Consider the following 20,319-nt stretch of genomic DNA (forward strand, 5'->3'; position numbering starts at 1 on the left):
TGCGCGCCATGCAAACCACTTTTGGGTGCCCCTTACTAGAATCTCGCATAGCGATTGCTACGCAATAGCTAGGCGAGACCTAAAAATGGTTTCAAGCTTGCTTGGTTTTCAAATTCTTTACATAGAAAAATCTCTTTGTTAGAGTTCCGCTATATCTCATACCAGGTTCTTGATAGTAATTTAGAGTTTCCTAATCACATTGTTTCTTTGCAGGTTTTGCATTGATGTTTCCCCCTTATCTCAAATTTAAGATTATCTACTTATGAGGTCTTTTAAATTCCAAGGGTCATATCATTAATTCCGAACAAGTCAAGCAATAACCTGCACACTCTACCTACACAAGTGGAGCCGAAAATTTGCAAAGATGCTAAAGTTAAAAAAAGCAAATGGGAAATCCTGCAGAGTATTTACGTGAAAATTCTAATTTCTTTCAACTTAAAAAAAGTACTACCTCCTCCGAACTCATCAGTTTGTCACTACACTGTTACAAAACCATGCCAGACAGAATTATCATTTCGTGTAGACAAAGATTTTGGCAGGCTTAGTGCGAGCAGAATGCAATCTGCTTTAACATGTTACTTCACAAAAACACAAACTGACCTAGACTGAGTGCAGAGCAGCAGGTGCACTATGAGACTCAAGCGCAGCCTGCCCTCTGGCAACCATCGCCTGATTTTACAAGGCAATAAATCTGAAGGGCAGGCCGAGCCCTCAGCACAGGAGACACGAGAGTAAAAGAACATGCCTAAATACTGGAAAGTTATTTATTTTTTGAGCGTGCAGTACATTTAATATACCAAATTGATACCTGTATTGATAGCGGGCGCAGGCGCTCATATTTATTCAGTATTTCACTCATGCTGGACAGGACGTTGTATATTTTAAACGTTTATTGGCACTTTGGCAGTCCTGCACACTTCCAGTGTGACGTGCCCAGCTCAGCCAAAATCCCGCCCTCAGCCATTTTTCAACGAAAATGAAACATTCTGAAAGGCAGGCAGGATCGACGTGACCTCACTAACGTGATGACGACGCTCTTCAAGTATGCATGGACAAGGGTGGGCCTTCCTATGAGACACCGCAGGCAGCAGCCTCAGAAGGAGGGGAGAGCAGCGCAGGAAATTATTTTAATAATTACCGGGCCATCGATCTGCCGGAGGAAAAAAATCGTATAGACCCGGCCCGGTAAAATAAGTGCTGAGCACCGGAAAGCTCCGGCACAAATTAAGCACTGGTTGCCATCGTGTGTGCGGGGGAAGGGGGAGCAGATATATCCACATGGGCTGGGTGTATGTGTGCGCAATGAGCAGCAGACATTCTAGCAGGACTGTCTGCGTAAATACAGGATGGTATGCTAATTGGGGATTGAGTGTGTGCTGCAGAAATTATTTATATGGCAGCCATTGGAAGAGTGTTTTTTGTTTGCTAATAACTTTGGCACCGTTTGTTTTTGGAAAGCTTTGTTATGATTTGTCAAAGTCATCTACTTCAGCTACTAACTGGAAAGTTTCAGAGTGATCCATCAAGCAGGGGCTGAGAAAAATTGCGCTCTCAAACACAATTTTCTGACACAAGTGCCACAGGCCACAGTGCTACAGCCAGAGCGGCTGTATGGAATTGCACCACATTTGGGCGCAGGCTAGATCTTTACCCAGAAAGCATGCTTTTAGTGAATCTGTATAAATGTGTTACGTAGTTAGCTTGAATTTGTTTTAATTCATCCCTTCTGATTGGCTGAAGAGGCTTTTTGGTTTGATGGAAGTGCTCTAATTGGGTGGTCAAAATCTGAACAGAACTTTTGAGGTAGCAATTACAGGACTGACCCCCGGCCCTTGTGGAGGCGGGGAGGGGGTCCCAGAGAGATCCGCCCTGGTCCCAAAATGAAAAAAAATGCTTTGCTTATGACCTTGCAAATTACATCACTCATGACCTGTTAAATTACATCACTCATGACCTGTTCAATTACATCACTGATGACCATGCTGGGTTGCCAGGAGGCCCAAAAGCTAGTAAGCTCAGTAGATTAACTCGTGAATTTGTCGTTTGTTTAAAATGTTATGTATTAACTGACATTTTCACCTAACTAAAACTGACATTTCAACTCTTACGGCTCTTGGTCACATGAATCAATGCGCCAATCAAATCTATTTAAGTGCAAAACAGTGAAGACGGACAGACAATCTAACCCCATACAAAAAACGAACGTGCAAAATAATGATGAATTGGATTTTTTGAGTTTGCTCTAGTCCACTTTACAATTCATTAACTTCATAACAGTTTGAACTATAGAATTCATAGCATTTATTTTTAGCAATGAACTTTTAAATTGAAATTCATTTAATACAGACCATATTATATGATTACTACCGCACTGTTTCTGTCCACAATCAATATAGAAAAAAAGACTTTACCATCCAGCATTGTGAACTTTGCACCCAAAATAGCTCAATTATCGTAGATCTACACCGTGTGATGCTGTTATTGCATGACTTACATTGCATTCAATGTGTGTTCCTAATACAATGAAACCCCCTAGATTTGCATCCTTTATTCCATTACAATTTCGAATTCACCTACATTGACATTATTATATACGTAATGGGGGCGAGTGGTCGGAGATAGGGTATCTCTAGATTCACCCTGGAATCTAAATACATTATCAAAATGCAGACAAAGGCACCAAGCGGGTTGAACAACGAAGAAGAGATGTGGGTACATATAGGGTAAAACAAAGATGATAGAATCCGATAGGCAATCATGAACAACTGAAGGCTGTCTGTAGTTAGTAAAGTACACATAAATAACCCAGATAACCAAAAGAGCCCCCTTAGGGCATGATCCAAAGTAACCTCAATAGGAGGATAGCTGATTGTGTAAATATTGAGAATTGGTATATGGTTGATACACATGAAAGGAGTGTACTTAACAAAAACAGTAAGCTCATACAGGGCATACTTTTGACTAAGATGGGGCAGAACATCTAAACGATTAGAAATCATAAGGAGACTAAACAAAGTGAATTAATTTTAAAAAATGGTGTCAGAGGAGGTTATTTAACAATGTAACCAAGAACAGGCTGAGTTCACTCTGTCGCCGTGGTCTCCTGAATCAATTGAAAAATAACATAGCAACAGAGACCACGTTGGAATGAATGTAAATATATATACATTATCGGAGTTCACTGTTGAAAGTGTGATATTGACACAAGATATAGTAAAGCACATATATATGAAACACAATTGACAGTTTAACACTGCATATCATGTTGAACCCAAGATGTCTGCAGCATGACAAACTAATTTGTTTATGTTGATTCACTAGCACAAAGACACTTTCTATGTCACTGATATATATACACACACACACATATATATATATATAAATAACTTTTTATTTTTTTTATTAGAGCAAGAGAGAAAAACAGACTGGCTGGGTTAGGTCAGTGAGCTAAGGGATGGGTGCATGCAAACAGGTATTTATGTTCAAAGGGTGGAAGCCTTACTAAAGATTTAAGTATTGCAGGAAGTTGAAGACAATGTACAGGGTTGTGCACGCAGCAGTGCAGCCATGCAAGCATGGATGGATGGATGGATGGATGGATGTGTGCACACAAGGGAACATAAGGTATGCTACCAAGACTATGTTTAAAAGTACAGAGCACTGCATACTAGCAAAGCAATGTATCTGTACAAAAAGAGGAAGGCATGCTAGCAGGGTTGCATGAGCAAGGGGGGCAGGCTAGCTACCATGGATGTATTTATGCAAATAGGAACATAAGGCATGTTACCAAAGACACTTTCTGTGCACAGAAGTCTACTGAATGGCGACTGATATTTCTAATAAAAGGGTAACAATTTAACATTCGAGAGTATGATCTGTCACATGGGGTTAGAAACATCCATGGTTAGGCCTTGGTGAGAACTAGATGAAGGACAGATAATCATTAAAATGTGAAAACACTGAATATTAAGGTGGTGAGCTTTCTTTTTCTCATCAGTGCATAAATATGTAGGATGCAAGCTAACAGAACTTTGTGAAAATGTGAAATAGAAGGTAAGCTATGACAGCCACCTAAAGATATAGGGTTAGGCATTCAACGAAGACTGTGAATGCATGATGTGGAAGACATTTATGAAAGGAGTCTGCCTGTCGACTAGGAGAAAACATAGGTTTTTCAGGCTCCATGCATGCATAAAAGAACATGCCAGAAGGGTTCTAAGGAATATACAAAGGAGGCATGCTAGCAAGGCTGCGACAATGAGGCTAGGAAGGCACGCTAGCAGGATTAGTACACAAGACAAGGGGGCACGGCAGCAGGGCTGCACACAAGACATGTGGTCACGCCAGCAGGGCTGCACACAAGCCCAGGGGGCACGCAAGCAGGGCTGCACAAATAGGAATGTAAGGCATGTTAGCACGGCTGTGTAAATGGGAAAGTAGGGCATACCAGAAGGGCTTAGTAACAAGGGAAGAAGACCTACTACTAAAGCCGTAAATAATTGGAGGGAAAGAAAGGAGGATTATGTGAATAGGAAAGCAAGGCCCATAAAGGTTGTAGAAATAATAGAGGATGGTATGTTTGCATTGCTGTCTGAGTAAATAGAGGGAGGCTCTTTGGCAAAGCTCTGTAAATAGAGGGAGGCTCTTTGGCAAGGCTCTGTAAATAGAGGGAGGCCAGTCGGCAAGGTTCTGTAAATAGAGGGAGGCCAGTCGGCAAGATTCTGTAAAATAGAGGGAGGCCAGTCGGCAAGATTCTGTAAATAGAGGGAGGCCAGTCGGCAAGGTTCTGTAAATAGAGGGAGGCCCGTCGGCAAGGTTCTGTAAATAGAGGGAGGCCCGTTGGCAAGGTTCTGTAAATAGAGGGAGGCCCGTTGGCAAGGTTCTGTAAATAGAGGGAGGCCAGTCGGCAAGGTTCTGTAAATAGAGGGAGGCCAGTCGGCAAGGTTCTGTAAATAGAGGGAGGCCAGTCGGCAAGGTTCTGTAAATAGAGGGAGGCCAGTCGGCAAGGTTCTGTAAATAGAGGGAGGCCAGTCGGCAAGGTTCTGTAAATAGAGGGAGGCCAGTCGGCAAGGTTCTGTAAATAGAGGGAGGCCAGTCGGCAAGGTTCTGTAAATAGAGGGAGGCCAGTCGGCAAGGTTCTGTAAATAGAGGGAGGCCCGTCGGCAAGGTTCTGTAAATAGAGGGAGGCCCGTCGGCAAGGTTCTGTAAATAGAGGGAGGCCCGTTGGCAAGGTTCTGTAAATAGAGGGAGGCCAGTCGGCAAGGTTCTGTAAATAGAGGGAGGCCCGTTGGCAAGGTTCTGTAAATGGAGGGAGGCCCGTTGGCAAGGTTCTGTAAATGGAGGGAGGCCCGTCGGCAAGGTTCTGTAAATGGAGGGAGGCCCGTTGGCAAAGTTCTGTAAATAGAGTGAGGCTGTCTAAGTGACTGCACCAAACACATTGAACCTTCTGAAAAAGTTTATTTCAAGGACACCAGACGTGGCGTGATTCTTCCCTCGCCAACCACGGAGCAACTGTCCCGGGCAGAATCCCACACGCCATACATTCGAAACAAGAGGTAATGACCTCACAATGCGACGTGAAACCCAGTACTACATACCTACCTCCCTTCTACCCAACAGGAACCCCACAAAACCAAAATGAAGTAAAACAGGGGACACAAGATACAGAAAGACTACATACAGGATCTCTAGAAATCTCAGAGAGAAAGAAATATAGTTTACAACTGCCGTACGACATACGGTTTCCCAACGAAGAAGAAGAAAAAGCCCAGGACATTGAACCCCTTTTCTAAAGGCACCCTTTTCTAAAGGCACCCTCACTCAGTTTGTACATAGTCTTCCATATACTGTGGGGGCCTACGAAGTCTGGAAGAGCTTAATGCTCTGACACTATTATGAACAACAAAGCCCTCAGTGTTTTGGGAAGAACAGTTGCCCGAACCAAGAAGATGAGCATCACCTGCCCCAAATTCTCTGAGATCACTCCTGTTGGGGGCTCTCCTGCTAGTCAACTCATCATCAGCATTAAACTGTTCAAGACCTCTTGCAGACTGGTAGAGTCAGGACCAACACCTTTATTTGCCTGCCTTCCAGCTTTCGGATATAACGCGACTCTGCGTTTGTTCCATTTGTTGCCATTGGTCAAGATCACATAGTTGTCAAATGCTTGTGTAACTTTGAACGGGCCCCAAAACTTAAAAAAGCCCTTGCAAACTAGGCCATGCTTAATCTTGACCAAGTCCTCTGCACACAGACCCTTGTCATCTGCTCTGTTGTCCTCCACAGTAAGCTTCTCCTGACATGAACCAGTAAGCCATGCAGGATTAAGCTTTGTACCTGGCTTCCTGCCATGCATTTTTTCAAAAGGAGAAACGCCAGTAACCCAATGAGCAGTGGTAGGATGAGCCCACACCACATCATTCACCATTGCTGTAACATCCTTCCCACTTTGGAGAGCCAGCCATGCAGGATTAAGCTTTGTACCTGGCTTCCTGCCATGCATTTTTTCAAAAGGAGAAACGCCAGTAACCCAATGCACAGTGGTAGGATGAGCCCACACCACATCATTCACCATTGCTGTAACATCCTTCCCACTTTGGAGAGCCATTGAGATGGTCCCTTTGACCAAGCGGTTGGCACGCTCAACCATGCCATTGGCCTGGGTATTGTAAAGTGCAGCACGATGGTGAGCAATGCCACACTTGACCGAGAAAGATTTAATTTCAAGAGAGACCAATTGCATTCCATTGTCAGTGGCAAGAATAGGAGGCATGCCCTCCTCCATAAACACTTCCTTAAAAATCTCCACCGTACTCTTAGTGGTCACATCCCACATAAATTTGACACCAACTACTTTGAGTGTACATCCACTGACACCATGGCATTCTTCATGCCTTCATGCCTTCCTCCAACACCTGCATGTGCCCTATGAAAACTAAGCAAACAGTGCTCCAAGGTCCATCAGGGTCCTCAATATGTTCTTGTGCTGTAAGCACCCCGGTCTATAGCCTCTTTTCACTCTCCTTACACACTGCACCCTCCACCACCCAGGTCGCAATCTGCTCATCCATACAGGGCCACCAAAAGTTCTCCCTCACCCTTTTCTTCATCATGGTTTGACCTAAGTGCCCCTCATGGGCTAATTTAATGATTTTGCATCTCAAACCCTCTGGTGGTACAAACTTGCTATTTCTCATCAAAACATTGGCATCACTTAAGGTTAATTCCTCCAGAACCCTAACAAAAGGTCTCACAGAAAGGGAAACAGTGCTCTCCCTACGCTCTTCATGCATCACCATTTCTTTGACCTTCTTCAAGACCACATCGCAATCCATGCACAAACGCAATTCATCAGCAGAGAAAGAGCCTCCCCCACACTCTTCCACATCACCTAATGAAGCCACAGCCCTTCCTGATCCACAGCAAACCCACAGTGATCTTTTACAACAGAGCGCTCCACAGACAAACGGGAAAGGCAGTCGGCTTGAGCATTCTACCATCCTGGAATGTGGCAACGTTGTAGCGATACTCTTGAAGTCTGGACGCCAGTCTAGCTGAACCCTTACCAGTGCCACATGTACTCAGAACTTTTACCAAGGATTTGTTATCAGTGCATATGCAAAAATGTATACCCCATAAAAAAGTCCAAAAATGTTCCACAGAACAGGCCGCCGCTAGGGCCTCACGCTCTATGACAGAATAGTTGGTTTCGCAATCCGCCAGAGCGCGAAGCAAATGCCTCCGTCTATTCTGAACCTGCACGCACCTGGGACAAAACAGCCCCCAAACCATGCGCGCTGGCATCAACAATTATGAATGTCTTAAGTTGTGTCAAAAGGTGCACATCCCCACATGAAAGTGCACCCCTTTCTCAATAACATTTCTAAGACCTTCAGTTGTTAGCAAAATTGGGTACACATTTGGCATAGTATTTATTTAAGCCCATAAATGACAGTAACTGATCATCACATAGTATGGGTGCCAACTAGATCGCTTCTAAAAGATCAATTTTAGGTAGGACAGCATGACCTGAAATGGTGTGGCCAAGCTATTCAATTTCCTCTACAAGGAACTTGCATTTCTCCTTCGTTAAGGTAAGAGCGGCCCCCTTTATGCCTGCCCAACACCGACCTCAAGATGTTATGTTCTTGAATGAATTCACCGAAGACGAAAATATTTTCTAGGAAAAACTTTACATTTTCCACCCCCCTGAAAACCCCCATGATCCTTTGGAATTAGCTGGCGGCCAAGGATAACCCAAATGGCACTCTCTTAAATCGAGAAGTCCCTTCCAAGGTGATAAATGCGGTAAGGTCCCTGGAATCCTCATGCAGCCTAATCTGGTGATAAGCATTTTTTAGATCGAGTTTAGAAAAGTACTGCCCACCCACCCCCCCGGCTCTTAAGCAAGAACAATACATTTATGTTAGGGAGAGGAAATGTATCAGTTACAACGTGCTGGTTCAAACTGCGGCGGTCTACACAAAGCCTGAGCTTACCATCGCACTTCTTGGCAAATACTACTGGGGAAATCCATTTGGACACTTCCACGGGCTCTATGACCCCATCTTTCAGCATATTTTTCGAGCATCTCCTACACTTCCCCTCTCACGACCAATGGTACTCTCCTTAATTTGTGTTTGACCGTAATGGCCCCCTTTTCCACCACAATTCTAGGCGTTTACCCTCTCATTTCTCCCAGCTTTTCATCACTGAACACATCCCTCATTTCACTCAACTCTTCATCAAGGGAAATATCCGTCACAGACAACACCTGCCCGGGAGCATGTAGACCAATAATACGCAAGTCAAATTGATCCCCCGCCTCAAAATGGGTGGACGATCTTCGGCCACATAGATTTTTCTTACAATGCGTTGGTATTTAAACACAATGAGAAACGAAAAGTATCCCAACACTTCTATTTTTTCCCCCTGGTACCTCTTAGGAGTAATATCCTTTGAAAGAAGAGCAACATGAAGCCACTCTCTTTCCCATATCTTCTTGGGTACAATGGCATATAAACAGCCAGAGTCCACCATCAGTTCCACCCATTTGTCCAAAAGCTGGAACGGTGCCATAGGTCGATGCCTCCTAACATTTTCTTCAGAGCCAGAAAGCACCACCTATACCAGATCTTTATTCTCATCTTCCCAACTAAAGTAATCAGGGACAGCTACAAGAGATTTGGCAGGCTCTTTACAAACCTGAGCATAATGTCCTCTAGGCCCACATTTCCTACAGTCCTTGTTTGAAGCTAAACACCACTTGGAGTCACTTTAATGATATGTACTTCCACACCTGGAGCAGCCTCTAGATCTAGACCCCCTCTGTGCCTTATTATTAAATTTACTGGTAGTAGCTTTACAGTCTCTTCCTTCATCCAGACTGCAGCAATCTCTCCTTCCACAGTCTTTTTCCCACTAATTTCCTTCACGTACTGCTCCGACTCGTCCACTAACTTGACAATGGAGATTGCATCCTTCAGAGAAGGATTCTTCGCTGCCCACAGACGCTCGCGTTTTCTTACTTAAACACTGGACTACAAGTTGATCTCGGATTAACTCATCGGTCATTTGCGCGAATGTACATTTTAAAGACAGCTCTCGTAATCCTGACAAACTCATCCAGAAAATCACCTGGCTTTTGCAGTTTAGTGTAAAATTTGTATCGTGTCATAACAAATATTTTCCTCCTTGGCAAACCTTTTTTACAATCGCAATATGGCGTCTTGGAACACAGCCTCAACAGGCTGATTGACATTGCCTAACATCTGGGGTAAATATTTGAAAATATGATGCGCTTCCAAGCCAATAGTGAGCAACAAAAATGGTTTCTTACACTCAGGAGTGAATTCCAACCCATCAGTAGCAATGTAGTTATCAAAAAGGTCAATCCAGTCTTGCCACTGCATGGAAGTTTGACTGTTGTGCCAGAAAAGGGGATGGAATCACTATTGAGGAATTTGCCAGAACTTAAGAGTGGAGGGCAATGAGAGGGTAAACTTCAGGTAGCACTGATGTACCAAAGAGCTTTCCTCGGAAACAAATTAAGCCTAATCCTATTAAAGACGGCCTCACAAGTTTTCCTCTAAAGTGTCGTCATGTGATCAGTGACACTCCTTCCTCACAGCAGAGCCATCCCCCAAACACCAGGAAGCCTCCTCCACATGAGCGTGAAGAAAAAAAGCACAGGTAGGCACTCAGAAGAGCTGCACAATTGAGCAGGACAGTCTCGGAGCAGGGCACGTTACTGATTTGTTCGCTTCTCTAAAAGTGGGCAGGCGTTACAAGACAGTGACATGCCCACCGCACACATCAAAAAACAAACTCTTCTAAGCTGGTACACGCCGGCCGCGTTCCCAGCACAGCAGTTACTCAGCTGCATCCGAACCACAGGTGGCCCCGGGAATACTCTCATTCCAGTCAGGCGCACATATCTGAACAAGACGTGCTGGCATCTGTTGCCTCTAAAACACAAACGGCCCCGGGAATTCCCTCACTCCAGTCAAGCACACTTATCTGTTATAGTTGCACTGACCTCCGATGCCTCCAGACGCCCCACTGACTCAAAGGGAGCGCTCTAAGTTCTTGCTCCACAGACCGTAGCCGCCTGGGCCGTGGAGCTCCTTGCTCAAACTCCTTTCCACGACGTGATCGGATGTCACAGTCACAATTTACGGTTGGCGATTGTCGCCATAATGTCGAAGTGACTACACCACACATGTTGAACCTGCTCAACACGTTTATTTCAATGACACGTGATTCTTCCCTCGCCAGCCAGGGAGTAACTGACTGGCTAAATCCTGCACACCATACATCCAAAATAACAAGCGGTAATGACCTCACAATGCGATGTGAAACAGAGCACTACAGAGGTCCATTGATAAGGCCTTGCAAACAGAGGGAGGCGCGCCGCAAACAGAGGGAGGCCCGCTGGAAAGGCGCCGCAAAAAGGGGGGGGGGGGGGGGGCGGCGCTGGAAAGGCGCCGCAAAAAGGGGGGGGGGGGGGGGGGGAGGCCCGCTGGAAAGGCGCCCTAAACAGGGGGAGGCCCGCTGGAAAGGCGCCCTAAACAGGGGGAGGCCCGCTGGAAAGGCGCCCTAAACAGGGGGAGGCCCGCTGGAAAGGCGCCCTAAACAGGGGGAGGCCCGCTGGAAAGGCTCCGTAAACAGGGGGAGGCCCGCTGGAAAGGCTCCGTAAACAAAGGGAGGCCCGTTGGAAAGGCTCCGTAAACAAAGGGAGGCCCGTTGGAAAGGCTCCGTAAACAAAGGGAGGCCCGTTGGAAAGGCTCCATAAACAAAGGGAGGCCCGTTGGAAAGGCTCCATAAACAAAGGGAGGCCCGTTGGAAAGGCTCCCGTAAACAAAGGGAGGCCCGTTGGAAAGGCGCCCGTAAACAAAGGGAGGCCCGCTGGAAAGGCGCCGCAAAAAGGGGGGGGGGGGGGGGAAGGCCCGCTGGAAAGGCGCCCTAAACAGGGGGAGGCCCGCTGGAAAGGCGCCCGTAAACAAAGGGAGGCCCGCTGGAAAGGCTCCGTAAACAGGGGGAGGCCCGCTGGAAAGGCTCCCGTAAACAAAGGGAGGCCCGCTGGAAAGGCTCCGTAAACAGAGGGAGGCCCGCTGGAAAGGCTCCGTAAACAGGGGGAGGCCCGCTGGAAAGGCTCCGTAAACAGGGGGAGGCCCGCTGGAAAGGCTCCGTAAACAGGGGGAGGCCCGCTGGAAAGGCTCCGTAAACAGGGGGAGGCCCGCTGGAAAGGCTCCGTAAACAGGGGGAGGCCCGCTGGAAAGGCTCCGTAAACAGGGGGAGGCCCGCTGGAAAGGCTCCGTAAACAGGGGGAGGCCCGCTGGAAAGGCTCCGTAAACAGGGGGAGGCCCGCTGGAAAGGCTCCGTAAACAGGGGGAGGCCCGCTGGAAAGGCTCCGTAAACAGGGGGAGGCCCGCTGGAAAGGCTCCGTAAACAGGGGGGAGGCCCGCTGGAAAGGCTCCGTAAACAGGGGGAGGCCCGCTGGAAAGGCTCCGTAAACAGGGGGAGGCCCGTTGGAAAGGCTCCGTAAACAAAGGGAGGCCCGTTGGAAAGGCTCCATAAACAAAGGGAGGCCCGTTGGAAAGGCTCCATAAACAAAGGGAGGCCCGTTGGAAAGGCTCCATAAATAGAGAAAGGCACGGCTGTGTAAACAGAGGAAGGCAAGTTGGCATGGAGAGGAGTACATCTTAGGAAAGCTGTGTAAACAGTAGCTATGCATACTAGCAGAGCTGTGAAAACGGGTGAAGGGTATGGCATTGGGTCTTTGTAAATATAAGGCACGCAGGCCTGCAGTGCAAATAGCAGGAAAAGAGTTATCCTAACAGGCTGTACAAACATCAGGATAAAGGGAAACTACTAGGAGGGTTGTGTAAATAAAAGGAGATGAAGAAATGGTAGCAGGGCTGTGTACATAGAAGGCACTTCTGTAATGCTATCAGCGCTGTGCTGAAGTCTGAGACTGGCTCAGCTCAGCGTCATGCTGGTCTAGGTCGAGCTTTCATGTGGCTCCTGCCAGTCACTTACCTTCTACCCAGGATGTGGTGTTAGGACCAGAGATGCTGACTTTGGAACTGGGGAGCCAGGTTCGAGTCTTGGAGTCAGTTCAACATTCTGTAATTCAGGGCAAATTACTTAATGCGTCTGTGCCTAAAACCAGTGAATGAGACTTTGAGTAACGTAACCGGTGCTCATATCAAACGCTCCAATACCTTTGAGTTGAATTGGCACTATATGAAAATGAAAACCAGTATTTGTAAAGCGCACAATTACCCGAGGGTGTCAAGGCGCTGGGGGCCGTCGGGAAAATTAGGCCAGCTATTGCCCAGAGTCACATGGTACTGGGCTAACCTGCTGCCGCCGATTAAACCGTGAACCCCGTGGTCAGGAGTCAGGCACCCTGGCCGCTGCCCCACACCTCTTCCACAATATACAAGATCTGCAGTAAACGTGAGGCAAAAGCAAAACCTTAACATAAGGAAAGACAAATGGTTACCAATTTAATGGCTGGTCTGTACAAAGTGAAGCCAGAACACCTGGATAGATTGCAAATGCCCTGCTTAAATTGAGCGATCTTTGAAATATTTTTGATTTTACCAAAACTCCTTGTTCTTCATTAGTCATTAATAATACTAGAGCATCGTAGACTGTGTGTGCATGGAGAGAGCAGTGTAGATGCCTGTGGATAGGACTGGACCTCAAGAACACTACAGCCGAGTGTCAAAGAGCAGTGTGGCTTGGGCTGGAGTTCCAGAACAATGCAGCATCACACAGACAAGTGTGCAGGAAGAGAAGAGTGTGGATGCCTCTGCGTGGGATTGGACCCCAACAACACTACAGCATCACACAGCTGGGTGTGCATGGAGAGAGCCGTGTGGATGGATGCCTGCGGATGGGACTGGACATCAAGAACACTACGGCCGAGTGAGCAAGGAGAGAGCAGTGTGGATGTCTGCACATGGGGCTGGAGTTCAAAAATACTGCAGCACCACACAGCCAGTGTGCAGGAAGAGAAACATATAGATGCGTGAGGAAAGGTCTGGAGTTAAATGACACTACACCATGCCAAAACTGAGCGGGGTGGGGGGGGGAGGGGGCGCGAGTGGCTGGGATGGTGCGTGAATTTTAAGAACCTTTAAGTTTCAAAAGTCTGAGTGTGAAGGGGGAGAGCTGTGTGGAAGTCTGGACGCGGGCTGATGTTCCCAGATACAACAGCATCAGAGAGCTGAGTGTGCAGTCGCAGAGCGGAGTGCGGCCTTTTATTTTGGGAACTGCATCCTAGCAAGTCCGAATCTGGAGAGGTAGAGCTGTGCATGTGGTGTGGGCAGGGTGAGTTTCGAGAACAGCACATTATGATCACAAAGATAGTAGGAGGGTGTGCGTGCTTGCAAAGCTTCGCCGCTGTCTGAAGAGGGGGATACTACAAGGCAGGCAGGCCGGTTTATAAATAACCCCATGGGAACAGCTGGCAGATGAATCTGTACAACAGCTAGAGGCCCACACGCCACTGAGAGCGCAATGCACTGAGATCACAGGACACACGCCATCACCAAGCCTTTCATAGAACGGCCATAAGGATATACATCACATCAAGACTGGCACAGGATGCCCTCACAAAGGTTACATCGCCCCCTCTCAGCCATCAGTGAGAACCCCCCTCTCCCCCCCCCCCCACACCACCATTCCTCGCCTGCTTGCACTGGAGCTTTGAACGGCGCATGTCACCCAAAGCCACTTTCCAGACCGTGTTCACTTGTGGTTCCAGGTGCCACATCTCCAATTCCAAGCAGTCCGATACAACGGAGTAAAATGTACATTATTTTGCTACATGAACTACTTCCATACACTAGTTTGGCACTACAGCGCCCCATCCGGCACCTCTCATGTTACCAACCATCTATTTAACCACATCAACGGCAAATGACAAAGTACACTTTATCAATAATTACTGGCATTCAACAATAAATACAGCTAAATAAAGGTGTTATCACCCAGGAGACTCCGAGGATAAAGTGTAACAAACAGGAATGTCTTTCAGCTGGAATCTGGGGGAGAAGGGAGGTGTATGCCCGTATCCGTGTCCCAGGGGGCGAGATCTGTTTCACCAACAGCGTTTAAATGAGGTTCTTGAAAGCGACTGAGGTTGGTTTTGGGATGAACGGGAGTATATGGATTTCCACAAGTGACCTCCGCTACCCTGAATGATCTACTTCTGGCGGTGTTTAAGCAGCACACCGAGATCCCGTTTCTGTCCACAGATCATAACGCGAATAGTGAAATGACAACAGCCACTATAAGGGAGAATGTATAGGCGTGTGACAGGCTTAATACATAAAGTCACAAAACTACACCGACAATACATAAAAAATACATACGGTGATACTGTCCTATTCTGCCCTGGGCATCATGTAGTATGCCATCCGCCTGGATATCCCGTTAGTTTACTGTGTGTGCCGCATGCCACATCCCCCAAGTATAGTGTCCCTTCTCGCCATCTGTACACTAGATACTAGATTCCTGACCAGTCTTGGTTATGGTTACAACACGTTTGCCCTGTGCATCCTACCCCGGTCCACTGCAGCAGCCCTGGTCGTCTCCATGGATACTGCCCTCCCTTTACCCGCTGGTACCCTGCTTGTACCATCCTCAGCAGCATGCCCTTCATGGGCAATGAGCCACGTCTCCTCTAAAAGATCCGGCACCCAGATGTCCATATTTTGTTCTTTGTAATGGGCACCATGACCCCGTATGTCGGATATTTTTAACCATAATCCTGGGTACTGCACATACCCTCGCCCCGCGGAGCCCACACATTCTTGCCCTGAACACCCCACCCCTGCTCAATCCGGGCACTTTAGAGGTCCCAATGAACACTACATTCTCGCCCCATGCTTGTCCTAGCCCAGACCGGTGTGCCCTCCTACCAAACTGCCCTCTACCTGCCTGCTCCCCCACAATGCCCTCTAACTGCCCAGTGGGCCCCCTCCCGCACTGCCCTCAACCCGCCCGGTGTGCCCCCCTACCACACTGCCCTATCCCTGCCTGGTGTGCCTCCGCCCACAGTGCCCTCGTCCGGTGTGCCTCCTCCCCAGGCCCGGTTCTAGAGGGTGGGCCGGGTGGGCCAGGCCCACCCAAACTTGAGCCTGGCCCACCCAAACATGAGCCTTGGCCCTGGCAGTGACATCAGCAAGGCCAACAGAAAATGGCCACTGCAATTTAAAACGTTCTCTGAACGTTATTTTACGTCTTTCTTTAGGAGTTGCGTGATTGGGCCTGGGCTCGCTCCCCCAATCACGCATCTGCATCTCCTATTAGAAAGGTGGGCTATGTTCCCGCCCACTCGTGCAGGTACAATAGGGGCATGGCGAAGGTGACAAATCCTTTCGTTGGCCCTGGATTTGGGTACCGTCCTGCTGCGTGGATATTTAATTCTTTTCAGTGCTGGTGAAGAGGAGTTTGTTTATGCGGGTTCATTTTCCTGACCCCTTGGGCTGCTTATCAGATGGGGCTGTGACAGAGTTTGTAAGGAGCAGGTAAGGGAATGTGTGACTATTGTTGCGTTTTTTTCATCTGTGTGCAAGACACATACTTTGTGTGCCGTGTATATTTTATTTAAACCGTTTGTTTAAATCATTAGTATCATTATCATGACTTGTTCTGCCAAGGAGGCACGACAACTATTAAAATGTCCAGATAACCTGGGGATTAACCTCTTCGACGCCGATGACGGAACGGTTCCGTCATGCACGTCGGTTGGGCTGTGCTTATGACGGAACCGTTCCGTCATGGCCCCGCCCGCGCTCAGAACTTTCAGCACCGCGCGGGAATCCGCGCAGCGCTGAAGAGGTTAATGATCCTGCTTGAGAGCAATCTTTTGTCTGTTTGTAGTTTTTAAATGCAGATAAACTGTAGTTAACGTAGATAGCTCAGTGGGTTACTGCCTTTGTCACAGAGATGGTTTGATTACTTGCAGTTCAGAAGTTACAATCCTAACAGAGGACAATGACCTATGGACTGTCATCAAAGACCTGCATTCAAACCAGAATGGTATAATTAGATTTTTTTTTATTGCTAGTTAGTTCAAATTTTCCCAGTCTTTCATAATTCTAATGTTGCAATAAAGAGTTTGTTTGGGCAGATATACATTCTAATCAGTAAAGCCAACTGCCCAACCATTGGGGTATGCTTTAAATCCTGGGTTAGTGCTTCTCCAGACCTAACCCTCTCAAAACATATTGCCCAGCAGTATGGATGACATGCAATTCCTACACCTGGTAACCCTCATTAGCTTATGTGACAATCCCTATAGGCTGATTTACATGTATGATTCATTGTCTCTGCATAATGTGTGCATGATGTAAAGTACTGTGACACCCTACACCATGAGTAGCGCTATACAACAAATAAAATGCATACGAGAGAGGGGCCACGGAGAGATGATGGGCACTGGTGGAGGGTGGAAATGAGGGAATCTGAGGGGGAGCTCATGGGGGAGGGGCTATGAAGCGCTGAGGGGTACTGGTGGAGGGTGGCAATGAGGGAATCTGGGGAGGAGGTCATGGGGTGGAGCTATGGAGAGATAAGGGGCACTGGTGGAGGTTGTTTGTGAGGGAGTCTGAGGAGGTGGTCATGGGGAAGGGGCTTTGGAGTAATGAGGGGCTCTGGTGGAGGGTGGTAGGGAGGGAGTCTGAGAAAGAGGTCATGAGGGAGGGGCTCTGGAGCGATGAGGGGCACTGGTGGAGGGTGGCAATGAGGAAATGCAAGGAGGAGGCCATGTGGGGTAGGGGCTTTGGAGCGATGAGGGGCACTGTTGGAGGGTGGTAGGGAGGGAGTCTGAGGAGGTCATGGGGAGGCGCTACAGAGCACCGAGGGGCACTGGTGTAGGGAGGGAGTCTGAGGAGGAGGTCATGAGGGGAAGAGGCTACAGAGAGATGAAGGGCAGTGTTGGAGGATGGCAATGAGGGAATCCGAGGAGGAGGTCATGAGGGGGAGGTCATGGGGGGGGGAGCTACAGAGAGATGAGGGACACTGGTGGAGGGTGGTAGGGAGGGAGTATGAGGAGAAGGTCATGGGAGGGGCTATGGAGCAATGAGGGGCACTGGTGGAGGGAGGTAGTCTGAGGAGGAGGTCATGAGGGGAAGAGGCTACGGAGAGATGAAGGGCAGTGTTGGAGGATGGCAATGAGGGAATCCAAGGAGGAGGTCATGAGGGGGAGGTGCTTTGGAGCGATGAGTGGCACTGGTTTCAAGGCTTTCGTTTAGTAATAGGGACTTCCTTAATCTTGAACGCTTTATAATATGCTTAGCATTCAAGTACTTGTGTGAATTCGAGGGTTTGCAGTTGGGTCCAAACCTTGGTCTTACTTTTAAATAACTCTCCACATGCTCTGTGTACACACAGAAGCAATCCATTGTATTATGCTGCCTGTTTGCAAGTAGATATGATGTAATCAGGGATTGTAGGCTACCTCCAGAAACGACAAATTGGGCCTGCAGTGGCCCACCCAAATAAAAATTCCTGGAGCCGGGCCTGCTCCTCCCACACTGCCCTCTACCAGCCCAGTGTGCCTCTTCCCACACTGCCCTCGCCCTGTGTGCCTCCTCCCACCCTGTGTGCCTCCTCCCACACTGCCCACGCCCTGTGTGCCTCCTGCCACACTGCCCACACCCTGTGTGCCTCCTGCCACACTGCCCACACCCTGTGTGCCTCCTGCCACACTGCCCACACCCTGTGTGCCTCCTGCCACACTGCTCTACCTGCCCAGTGTGCCCCCTCTCACATTTCCCTCTAATTGCCAAGTGTGGCCCCCTCCCACACTGCCCACGCTGCCCTTTAACTGCCCAGTGTACCCACACTGTCCTCTACCTGCACACTGCCCTCTACCTGCTCAGTGTGCATTCTCCTACACAGCCCTCAACCTGCCAAGTGTGCATCCTCCTACACGGGCCTCTACCTGGCCTGTGTGCCCCATCCCACACTGCCCAAGCTGCCCTCTACCTGCCCAGTGTGCCCCATCCCACACTGCTACCTGCCCCTGCCCACACTGCCCTCTTCATGCCCAGTGTGCCTCCTCCCACACTGCCCTCGCCCTGTGTGCCCCCTCCCACATTGCCCTATACCTGCCCAGTGTGCCTCCTCCCACATTACCCTCAACCTACCCAGTGTGCCTCCTCCCACACTGCCCTCTACCTGTCCGGTGTGTGACCTCCGGCACAGTCCTCTACCTGTCCGGTGTGTCTTCTCCCACACTGTCTTCTACCTGTCCGGTGTGTCTTCTCCCACACTGTCTTCTACCTGTCCGGTGTGTCTTCTCCCACACTGTCCTCTACCTGTCCGGTGTGTCTTCTCCCACACGGTCCTCTACCTGTCCGGTGTGTCTTCTCCCACACGGTCCTCTACCTGTCCGGTGTGTCTTCTCCCACACGGTCCTCTACCTGTCCGGTGTGTCTTCTCCCACACGGTCCTCTACCTGCCCGGTGTGCCTCCTCCCACACGGTCCTCTACCTGCCCGGTGTGCCTCCTCCCACACTGCCCTCTACCTGCCCGGTGTGCCTCCTTCCACACTGCCCTCTACCTGTCCGGTGTGCCTCCTCCCACACTGCCCTCTACCTGCCCGGTGTGCCTCCTCCCACACGGCCCTCTACCTTCCCTGTGTGCCTCCTCCCACCCTGCCCTCTACCTGTCCGGTGTCTTCTCCCACACAGTCCTCTACCTGTCCGGTGTGTCTTCTTCCACACTGTTCTCTACCTGTCCGGTGTGTCTCCTCCCACACTGCCCGGTGTGCCTCCCTCGGACAACATAACACTCTGTTATCCCAGTTTGCCCCGAGGCTCACCGGTGTCCTGGATATCTCGTGCCCTCTGTACCGTGCTGGACACTATGGCCCCTCTAGCCGCAAGTACTCCAGGACCGGCACCACGTCACCCTCCAGCTAATGCAACCCCTCGCACTGTCATTCATCTCCCAGTGCCCCCAGCCTTCACCGCCCTCTTCTCTCCCCCTGTCCTGCCCCAACACCTCCCGTCACTTCCCCTCACCTGCCCCTCCTCCCTCACCTGCCCATGGACCTGGCAGGTTGGTACGACCTCCACCCCGTCCCCTCACCCCTCTGGCTGCCCTCGCCTCTCACCTGATCTCGGATCTTCAGGAACACCATGGCCGCTCGTGTGGCCGTTCCCTCCTCCTCAACGACCCCGCGCTCCCTCCATTCCCCGGTCCCGCTGCGCTCCCCGCCTCTCTGCGAGCGAGCAGTCTTTCTTTCCTTTCTACCACAAGCGCCACAACAGCCACCGCCCCCTCGTCGCTCCACTCTCAGCCCGCCGCCCATTGGCCTACACTGGAGCTCGTTCTCATTGGCCCGCTACAAAACCGCTGCTCATTGCTTAGCACTGAGACAACCGTCTCCTTGGAAAAGGGGCAACGACTAAGTGAAGGCACCGCTGAGTAAAACATCCTGTGATTGGTCAACTAGCTGTCAAGAACGACGCCTGCCAAGACCTGGCAATGTCATAGAAATAAAAGAAATAATTCTCCCGAGGCTGTAACCTGCTCTTTCGGTTACAGCTCATTTTAGAATGGTTGCATTGTATTATGGCTTTTTTTTAATGTAGTGCTTTACAATTTCTAGAAGTGAAACCCATGTTAGTGGTGAAGCCATATGCTTCTTTTATCCTACCTTTGCATATACACATTTCACATGTATATAAAATATTATTATACTTCAAATCACGGTTTTAACAGAATTGACACTCTCCCATCCAGCTACTGTTTATTTTGATTGAATAAATGAGAATCCCTAATTCAGAG

At 48.9% G+C, this 20,319-nt stretch overlaps 1 protein-coding gene across 2 annotated transcripts in view; it reads right to left on the reverse strand.

The window, feature by feature from the left end:
• The window catches only part of ANKRD28 (ankyrin repeat domain 28), a 783,346-nt gene extending 763,548 nt beyond the window's left edge, over positions 1-19,798 (reverse strand). For both annotated transcript variants that reach the window (XM_085630427.1, XM_085630426.1), the window contains exon 1: positions 19,643-19,798. In XM_085630427.1, coding sequence (XP_085486553.1) covers positions 19,643-19,669 — 27 coding nt within the window. In that variant the 5' untranslated portion in view covers positions 19,670-19,798. The remainder of the gene's footprint in view (positions 1-19,642) is intronic.
• Between the last annotated feature and the right edge of the window lie 521 nt (positions 19,799-20,319).

Source organism: Triturus cristatus, chromosome 10, assembly GCF_964204655.1.
Source record: "Triturus cristatus chromosome 10, aTriCri1.1, whole genome shotgun sequence".
In the NCBI taxonomy this organism is placed as follows: Eukaryota; Metazoa; Chordata; class Amphibia; order Caudata; family Salamandridae; genus Triturus; species Triturus cristatus.